The following is a 10,600-nucleotide window of genomic DNA, read 5'->3' as shown; positions in this document are numbered from 1 at the left end:
TCACCTGTTTAAAAGCAAGAACCTTATTGTTTGCTATGGGTTACTGCTCCTGGGTAAGTTAAGTGCCTTTCATTACATTCGGGGGAAAGTCTCTCGATCTCACATACTTTATAGGGGAAGACATATTAGCAGGCCTAGGCAGGCCCAGACTGGCAATCTGTGGGTTCTGGCAAATGCCAGAGGGGCTGCTATAAGGTGCCATAGAAAGTCAGTATTTAGTGGGCTGGTGGGGGCTGTTTGGGCCTCTGTGTACCTGAAATGCCAGGGCCTATTTAAATTCTCAGTCCGGACCTGGGCCTAGGTAGGTGCATGTGGGAATAATTAAAGGGCACCAGAGAAGGCTACAATGCTATTTGGGTGGGAAAATCCATGTAGGGAGCGCTGCCCTATTTAGGTCGGGCAGGTTCGGGCTCTCCCCGCCCGCCACCGTCAAATGCCGACTTCCGGGTTCATCTTTTATAGACGCTGCACCTGCTTGCCCCGCCCCTTTTGTGACATCATCTGCGGGGCAGGTCGGCGCAGGTCTATAAAAGGAACCCGGAAGTGCAGATGTGGCAAAGGGAGGGCGGGTTAGGGTCGCGTGCAAGTCGGGTAAATCCCGACCCGCACATCACTAGCGGGAGCTTCTGGTGCAAGCAGCCATGTTGAGACTCAAGCATGCAGATTTGGCGGTAAGTAAACCCCCCAAATAAACAATTGCCTAATAAAAAAAAACATAATTCTAGAACACTTAGCAATATACAGTGAAACCTCAATTTTACATCCCCTGTTTTTAAGTTTTCCCTCATTTTACATTGTTGTTTTGTGGTCCCACCTATATATTATGCAGAATACATTTCCCTCATTTTACATTTTCCTGGATTTTACACCATTTTTTTCTGGTCCCCCAAAAAACGTAAAAATGGGGGTTTTACTGTACATTTTTTGTATATGTATTGGTACAGAAAGCAGTGTCTGTCCCTGTCTATTCTCTGCTCTGATGGCTCAGACTGTTGATACAATGTAAGACAAGGCAGCTGATTAACAGACCTGACTTTGCTGCTGGGGAACTAAGACTTTTGCAACATTGTTTAAAAAAAAAAAATCTTACGATTTTTCAGCCGACATCTGTCAGGGAATTGATTGGCCAGGTCAAAAAATCTTTGTCGGTCCCAGTGCAATGTATCTATGTTTGCAGGGCCAAGCAGGCAGCTCCCCTTTGTTTTCCTGGAAAATTGGTCTTTTTAGTTGATGGTCAATTCGTACGATCGTTCTGAGAAGATCGTGGTCTCATGACCAGGATCTGATCTTTTAAAAATCTCAACATCTATGGCCAGCTTTAGTCAGCGACTTTAAGGGGGGGACACATGGGACATAACTGTTCAGTGAGTTTGCAATTGATCCTCAGCATTCAGCTCAAACTCAAAAACAATCAATTATTACTTCAAGTAACTGATTGGTTATTGCCTGGTAACCAATCAGTGAAAAGCAAGAGAGCTGCAAAGCAGGAAGTAGTGTTCTGGCTATTATGTTACTCCAGTCTTTATACATTACATTTTTGGCTAACTAACTCTATTAGAAACATTTTTTATTTTGCACAGCCCATTTATTTACCCAGTTTTTATTTTTACACTGAACTGTTCCTTTAATCTCACTCTTAATGCCTTAGAGCTCTGCCCCTATGAACAGACACATTTTTTATTTTGCACAGCCTATCTATTTACCCAGTTTTTATTTTTACACTGAACAATTCCTTTAAAGCCTCCCTGGCTGCATCACTGAGTCATGAAGTGTCTCTTACAATGACGGACACTTTTGTTCCTCAACAGCAAAACCACTGATTTAATCTGAGTCACTGGCAATTGAGGGTGGATTGATCATTTCATTCATTCATTGTCCCTCTTCTCATAGTTTCTTTGTTTTTATTCAATAGGGAAGGGCCATAAATAAGATTGAATGTTTAAGGTTTGAATATTCACGCAGAGAAAGACTGCCGTTAAGAGGAGTTTGTGCATCAGATCTGCAGTATCACAGTAAGTTGCATTACAGATGCTTTATCTGAACAGGCCCAGCAGTAAGTGGGACTTGCATGCTTTGTGCAATTAGTATGTGTGCTTCAGCTCAGGGAAGATACAATAGAATCTGGACTATTGAGCACTGACAGTGATTTGTCACCTTGACTAAGGCTAATCTGTTATCAGGAGAATGAAGCAATTTAGCTGCGACAATACAAGTTATTTACACAGCGGGAATTAGAAAGGAACTGCTTACAATGCGCTTCTCACTGGATTAGAAAAAACACAAAGTTTTAAAACAAAGCATGTTTCTCACCTTGAACTTGTACCTTATATAAATAGTATTAGGTCTATAGCACACAGTGTAGGGCCCCTAGTGAGGACTGTCACAGACAAGGAAAGATTTGAGAAAGGTTTCTAATTGTTTTCCTAAGCAGAAGAACATCAGAGCAGCCTCTTTCTTTCTCCTGACAACTTCCTTGACTACTTGGTGGTGAGACTGGTGGGAAAATTACCAGCAGGTGGCGCTGTTGTAACAAAATTCATTCATGTATCCCTTAATATCTTGGAATTAAAAATAAATAAATACTGAATGTAGATGACAAAAGTGCTTAGAATAGCCCCCTCATCAATTTTACATTCACTTATTTTAAAGGTTTACTTATCCTTTAAGTGTACTTTTAAATGAACTCGTGCTTTGTTGCTTTCCATTGGCTAAAGAAACACAAAGTAAAGCTAATTTATTCCTCTCGCATCTCCTACACTATTAATTTCATGTCTTGCAGACGTCTTCTCGCTCAGTGCGCTACTTCTCACCTCTGGTTCCAAGACAAGGAATCTTCGGGGCAGTGGAGGAATGTACTTCCCCAGTCTGACCTGCAATAGTTGGGCAAATTTCAACCCAAACTCACCCAATCAGTAGTCAACCCTCAGGTCACTGCAGGTTTCGGGTTAAAGGACCAGTAACAGCAAAAATTTTCTAAAGACAAAATTTGTTAGTATGCTACGAAAAAAAAGACGGCAACACATATTAAAATGGCGAAGTCTTTATTAAGAAATAACTTACCGAAACTCCGATTAGGCTCCTCTTCAGAAAAGGCGACGAGCAACGATCCATCATGCGGCGCTCGATTTCTCCTCCCTGGCTATCTGCTTTGAGGAAGGCAGGGGGGAGAAATCGAGCGCCGCACGATGGATCACCCGATCGCTTTCTGAAGAGGAGTGCAAGAAGAGTTTCGGTAAGTTATTTCTTAAGACTTAGCGATTTAAAAGTTTAATATGTCTGTGTTTTTTTTCCTTCTACACTTATGAATTTTTTATTAAAAAAATTGATGTTACTGGTCCTTTAACCTGTGCTTTACTGCTGTTGGATATGCCATATGATTAGGGTTGCCATTAGGGTCCAGTTATGACCCAGATAGCCCGGTTTTTTGAAGGGCTATCCAGGTCAAAACTGCTTGCCGGTTTTCCAAATTAGGAAACCTGTGCATGATTCCCTATGATTGACGCGGCGATTGGCCAGTCAGCGATCACCACTTCATAGCCTTGCCACTGCTATCATGACCCCACCTCCATTAGGTCACAACTCCGCCCCCTGCCCGGAGTTAGGCGGGCCACCCTACGTGTAATGCTGCAGAAAAAATTCTAACCAATGATATTAATATGATATATTGTCTCCAAACATATATATGCATTAAGTTCAGCCATGCATGTATTATATTCAGCATAAAAACTGAAAATATTCCCCAAAATTCCCACAAAGGTGTAATCCTCATGATGTCAGCACCCAGGTGGTGGATGCTGTGGTCCTTGCCATCTCATATAAGGCTTTCCTATCAGCAGTTCCTTTGGATACCACACCTCTTTGGAGAAGCTGTGCTTGGCGTTCTCGACTCTCTTCTAGTTCTTTCCAGTGGTTTGTCTCAAAGGAAGCCTGTTATTAAAAAGACTCAAGCTTTAGCATTTTAAAAGCATAATTTCTTAAAGGAGAAGGAAAGCTACCGAAGCAGTTTAATGCCAATAGATTAGCCACAATAGTGCAAGCTATAACACTATATTTATTCTGCAGAATGCTTTACCATACCTGAGTAAACAGCTCTAGAAGCTCTCACTGTTTTTTAGGATAGCAGCTGCCATATTAGCTTGGTGTGACATCACTTCCTGCCTGAGTCTCTCCCTGCTCACTCATAGCTCTGGGCTCAGATTACAGCAGTGACCGGAGGAGAGAGGGGGAAAAGGGAGGGGGGGAGAGGAGCAAACTGAGCATGCTCAAGCCCCAGCCCTAGGGGCAAATTCACTAAGCGCCGAAGCGCCGAACGCTAGCGTTAATTCGCTAGCATTTGGCATTTTCGTTACTGCGCAAATTCACTAATGAACGCTGGCGTAGTTTCGCTAGTGTTACTTCGCACCCTTACGCCAGGCGGATTTTCGCTAGCGATGTAACTACGCAAATTCACTAACTTGCGCAGTGTACTGAACGCTACCTTTTACGCTAGACTTCCTTCGCCACCTCAGACCTGGCGAAGCGCAATAGAGTAGATAGGAATTGTTTCAAAAAAAGTCAAAAATTTTTCTAAGTCCCAAAAAACGCTGGCGTGTTTTCTACATTATGGGTGATAGGCTGAAAAAGATCGAAAATTTTATTGGGGCTCCCCTCCTTCCCCCCTACATTTCCTGACTCATGGCAACTAACCTATACAGCGGGCACATGTGTAGGGCAAAATAAAATTTTTATTTGAAGATTTGAAGGTTTTCTAGGCATTTGTAGTGCTGATACGTATTCCTCCATTGAAATTTGAATTTCGCGCCGTATGCAAATTAGCCTTCGCTAGCGTAACTTCGCTTTACATAGCGAATCAACGCTAGCGCAACTACGCAACCTTACGCTACCCCTGTGCGCAACTTCGGATTTTAGTGAATTTGCGGAGCGCTGGCAAAACTACGTCTGGCGAAGTGCGGCGAAGCGCGGCGCAGTTGCGCCTGGCGCAACTTCGCATCTTAGTGAATTTGCCCTCTAGAGTTTTATGCTGAAAACATGAAGTCTGATACAGAAGTCCATGTGTACACAATAGAAGGAAAGAAATGCAGTGTATCTTTTGACATATTTTAGCCTTTCCTTCTCCTTTAAAGGGATACTGTCATGGGAAAAAAAAATTTGAAAAATGAATCAGTAAATAGTGCTGCTCCAGCATAATTCTGCACTGAAATCAGAGCAAACAGATTTTTTTATATTCAATTTTGAAATCTGACATAGGGCTAGACATTTTGTCAATTTCCCAGCTGCCCCAAGTCATGTGACTTGTGCTCTGATAAACTTCAATCACTCTTTACTGCTGTACTGCAAGTTGGAGTGATATCACCCCCCTCCCTTTTTCCCCCCAGCAGCCAAACAAAAGAACAATGGGAAGGTAACCAGATAGCAGCTCCCTAACACAAGATAACAGCTGCCTGGTAGATCTAAGAACAACACTCAATAGTAAAAACCCATGTCTCACTGAGACACATTCAGTTACATTGAGAAGGAAAAACAGCAGCCTGCCAGAAAGCATTTCTCTCCTAAAGTGCAGGCACATGTCACATGACCAGGGGCAGCTGGGAAATTGACAATATGTCTAGCCCCATGTCAGATTTCAAAATTGAATATAAAAAAATCTGTTTGCTCTTTTGAGAAATGGATTTCAGTGCAGAATTCTGCTTGAGCAGCACTATTAACTGATTCATTTTGAAAAAAAATTTTTTTCCCCATGACAGTATCCCTTTAACTATACAATGCATTGTCTAATCAATGGAACTGGGGTGTTAAGATCTGTCCATGGGGATTTGTTCAGGGGATGCATCTTTTGCCCTCCACACAGCAGTATCAGTATGAAACGCTGGCAATCCTGCATACAAACAACATAGTCGTCAGGCCCAGATTTGTGGAAGGCCTGGGCCTATGGAGGCAGGATTTTAGGGGGCGGCATGCTGCCCAACCTCACCGACATTGGTTCAGAAACACTGAGGAAGGGCGGGAGATACAATTGTTTTTTAAATTTCCCATGCACCAATCCCCATTGCTCTGGTTCCGATGATAACATTTGCACGAATCAAGGGGAGCGGACAAGGGCAACGAATGGGCCTAGGGGCGCCTGCTATGTAAATCCAGCCCTGATAGTCGTAGATTTATTTTGCACAACTGCAATATTGACAGTGAGAAATAAAGCAGGGGAAGAGCCACAGCAGAACAGGGCTGTTGGATCAAATTGGTAGAATAGACTTTTGCTGATAAAGCTCGTTGGCCCCAATGTGACTTACTTCTGCCTGTGTGTTACCATCTTTTTCTGTGCTATACACCAGCTGGGGAATTATTCTGCTTAGTATTCCAACTCCTGTACTGCATGCTGCCTGGGGAATTACAATGCTTACATTATCAACTCCTCTACAATATGCTGCCTAATGACTTCAGACTCCAGTACTTTATGCTATTGGCCGATTTACTCTTCTTATAGTTGCAGATGCTGTACTATGCGGGGACTTACACTAGCCCCATGCTGTACTACATGAAGGCTAATTAAACATTCTTATACAGGTATAGGAATATTTAGGTATTTCTATGGGGGTAGGCTTTTTTTTATTAAGGGTTTGTTTCTCCTTTAAGCAACGTTTAGTTTTATATTAAATTAAGTGCCATATTAAAGAATCTTACCAAACTGGAATATATATTTAAGTAAATATTGTCCTTTTACATCTCTTGCCTTGAACCACCATTTCGTGATGGTCTGTGTGCTGTCTCAGAGATCACCTGACCAGAAATACTGCAGCTCTAACTGTAACAGGAAGAAGTGTGGAAGCAAAAGACACAACTCTGTCTGTTAATTGGCTCATGTGACCTAACATGTATGGTTAGTTTGTGTGCACCGTGAATTCTAGGATCCTAGGGGGCGGCCTTTATTTTTTAAAATGGCAGTTTTCTATTTAGGATTACCTAGTGGTACATACTACTAAAAAAGTATATTATTATGAAAATAGTTTATTTACATGAAGCAGGGTTTTACACATGAGCTGTTTATGCAATATCTTTTTATGGAGACCTACATTGTTCGGGGTATCGTTTTTAATATTTACATGATTTTCTAGTAGATTTAAGGTATGAAGATCCATAAGAATCCATTATCCAGAAAGCCCCAGGTCCCAGGCATTCTGGATAACAGGTCCCATACCTGTACTCTGAGTTGGCTGTTGGATCTGCTTGTCCGGGATATGGTGCAGTTTTCTAAAGTGAATCTAATCCAATAAGATGTATAATAAAGGATAGGGGTGCTGTAGTGATCAGTTGTTTGTCTTTTTATGTGTAAATTAGAAATTACCAGCTCTTTCCGTCTGTCAGCCATTCAGATAAGGAATCCAACCATCTCTATGGCTACCTATGTACTCTGATTGGATACCAGTCCATTTAGCCTTGTGAACATTCTTTTTTCTGATTGGCTACAGGACAATCTAGTCTTGTGACTTTAAAATGCTCCAGTTGGCTACAGATTGATGTAGTGAAATTTTGAATGCTTTTGGTAAAAGCCAGTTGTAGGTGCTAGGTCATAGTAAAAGCCAGTTGTAGGTGCTAGGTCATAGTAAAAGCCAGTTGTAGGTGCTAGGTCATAGTAAAAGCCAGTTGTAGGCGCTAGGTCACAGTAAAAGCCAGTTGTAGGCGCTAGGTCATAGTAAAAGCCAGTTGTAGGCGCTAGGTCATAGTAAAAGCCATTTGTAGGCGCAGGTCATAGTAAAAGCCAGTTGTAGGCGCTAGGTCATAGTAAAAGCCAGTTGTAGGCGCTAGGTCATAGTATAAGCCAGTTGTAGGCGCTAGGTCATAGTAAAAGCCAGTTGTAGGTGCTAGGTCATAGTAAAAGCCAGTTGTAGGCGCTAGGTCATAGTAAAAGCCAGTTGTAGGCGCTAGGTCATATTAAAAGCCAGTTGTAGGCCAAGGTCATAGTAAAAGGCAGTTGTAGGCGCTAGGTCATAGTAAAAGCCAGTTTTAGCTGATTGGAAGGCCCTGTCCCATGCACTGCACATTCACTAATGCAGCACCCATAGAAACAGTTTCCAACAGCTGAGTTACAGGAACCATTACAAATGATAATTATGATCATTGGTTTTTCTCGGCTAATTTCTGACAATGGCAGTTGTTGATTACGAGTTGCACTCGCCTTGCACAATCTGCTCCTGTTCTGCTCGTGGCTCTGCCTTATGGCTGCCTGTTTCTTGCGCTCTGTCACTTTCTCCTCCAGTTTTCTCTGCAGCTCGGCCACGCGCTCGTCTTTGGAAGCAGAGGATTTAGAGGCCTGGGATTTGGCTTTTTTTTCTTCCAGCCTGTCAGGAAAGATAAATGAAATAAATGGGTGCGCTATATATTCTGGTTAAAAAAGTAGGTCTTTTTCCCTTAATAAAGCGAGGTTGGTTTTGTCAGGTGAGAGCACACAAATAGCATCGCATTTTGCACCCGTCACACGAGTGATTCATTGTTACATTTAACGTGGGGTTCACACTTACTTTAACATATTGCAGCAGCTGGAGTGGAAAATGACATTGCCTCCCTATCCCAACACGAACACATTGCAGCGAATGCTGATTTAAAGACTTGCCTTTTAGCTGCTTGGAAAATATTGGTTCATTTAATTTCATTAAAAAAATAACTGGCCCCGCAACATTCAACCCTGAGCTCCCGTGTCAGGTCTTCAAGGTCTTCTCTTCAAGGACTGGGTCTATCTTTGGGGTTTAATCAATCAGTATATGTTTTACACTGTTACACACACAATGTACTTTCATTTATGAAAAAGATTAATGATTGTGATGCCCTTATGTCATTTCTATATTTCATACATTTCTATTGTGTTTCTGATATTTCTTTATTAAAGGGCATGTAAAGGCAAGAAAATAAAATAATTTTTACTTTCTTTAATGAAAAAGAAACCTATCTCAAATATATTTTAATTAAAAAATGTGTACTGTTTTTATAAGAAACCTGACTGTATGCAGTGAAATTCTCCCTTCATTTACTGCTGTGGATAGGAATTGTCAGACGGTCCCTAACTGCTGAGCAGGGAAACAATTATACTTATGAACAGCAGGGGGAGCCCTCACCTTACTTCCCAGCCATGCAGAACTCAAGCAGCCCAGACCACACTGAGCATGTGCACAGTCTTAGTCTTGCAAAGATGTTTAACAAAGTTACAAGATGGTGACTCCCTTTAGCCAACTTTGAAAGTATAAATTATTTGTTTGATTAGGCTTGTGGTGCAGTAAGTTCATGTTTATGTTTAGTATACAAAAAACAGCATTTCTAGCCTTATTCTATTTTAGACTTTACATGCCCTTTAAAGGGTGGTTCACTTTTAAGTTAACTTTAAGCATGTTATAGAATGGCTAATTCTAAGCAACTTTTCAATTGGTCTTCATTTCTTTTTTTTATATACCTTTTGAAATATTTGTCTTCTTCTTCTGACTCTTCCAGCTTTCAAATAGCGGTCACTGACCCCATATAAAAAACAAATGCTCTTTAAGGCTAAACATTTACATTTATTGTTATTGCTACTTTTTATTTCTCATCTTTCTATTCAGACTCTCTCCTATTCATATTCCAGTCTCTTGTTCAAATCAATGCATGGTTGCTAGGGTCATTTGGACCTTAGCAACCAGATGGCTGAAACTGCAAACTGGAGAGCTGCTGAATAAAAAGATAAATAACTCAAAAACCACAAACAATAATGAAAAACAATTGCAAATGTCTTAGAATATCATTATTATTCAAACACCCATTGACTTTAATGTCGGCGTCGAAATTGACGCGATCGTCAAAATTCGCGCTTCTCAAATTTTCGCAAATTTTGCGGGAAATTTGTGAATTTTTCGGCAAACCAAAAATGGACAATATCGCCAATCACCAGTGAATAACCCCTTTAAGGGGAAATATTATGCAAATGGAAATGTAATATAAGTGTCATCATACTGAAATACGAAAATATTACAATGAAAAAATCTGTACAATTTCTGAAATAATCTATCTTATTTAGGGATGCACAGAATCCACTATTTTGGATTCGTCTGAAACCATGAATCCTTGCGAAAGTTTCAGCCGAATACAGAATCGAATCCTAATTTGCATATGCAAATTAGGGGTGGGAAGGGGAAACCATTTTTTGCTTCTTTGTTTTGTGACAAAACGTCACACGATTTCCCACCCCTAATTTGCATATGCAAATTAGGATTCAGATTAGGTTCAGACAGGCAGAAGGATTCAATCCTGCTGAAAAAGGCCGAATCCCGAACTGAATCCTGGATTTGGTGCATCCCTAATCTTATTGTTACATCCTTACTCTCAACATCTGTTTCTTTTCATTCCTTCTTCTTGTGAGAGTTGGGTGTCAGACACTTAGATCCAATATATCTTTTTTTGAGGGCGTACTCCCTTTTCTAGCAGATTTGTTAGAGCTTACATAGATAACTGACTCCAGCACAAACAAAATCTGACAAAATAACTGCCTTTGGCACAAATGCTGCCTGTAGAGAAACAGGATTTCTGGTGATTTTAAAAGAGTGAGCTCTAATACATCTTCTAGGCAAAAGGACACCACAAAAGG

At 41.1% G+C, this 10,600-nt stretch overlaps 1 protein-coding gene across 1 annotated transcript in view; it reads right to left on the bottom strand.

Annotated features, from left to right (window-relative positions):
- Positions 1-3,646: 3,646 nt before the first annotated feature.
- Positions 3,647-10,600, bottom strand: part of LOC108697749 (cilia- and flagella-associated protein 99) — a 62,033-nt gene continuing 55,079 nt past the window's right edge. Inside the window, exons 15-16 of the mRNA XM_018228090.2 lie at positions 8,171-8,333; positions 3,647-3,927 (exon numbers count right to left, since the gene is read on the bottom strand). Of these exons, the coding sequence (XP_018083579.1) occupies positions 3,766-3,927; positions 8,171-8,333 (325 nt within the window). The 3' untranslated portion in view covers positions 3,647-3,765. The remainder of the gene's footprint in view (positions 3,928-8,170; positions 8,334-10,600) is intronic.

The sequence above is a fragment of the Xenopus laevis genome, chromosome 1L (genome assembly GCF_017654675.1).
Source record: "Xenopus laevis strain J_2021 chromosome 1L, Xenopus_laevis_v10.1, whole genome shotgun sequence".
NCBI classification, from domain to species: Eukaryota; Metazoa; Chordata; class Amphibia; order Anura; family Pipidae; genus Xenopus; species Xenopus laevis.
The sequence above is the reverse complement of the archived record's forward strand: the minus strand, read 5'-3'. Positions and strand labels throughout refer to the sequence as shown.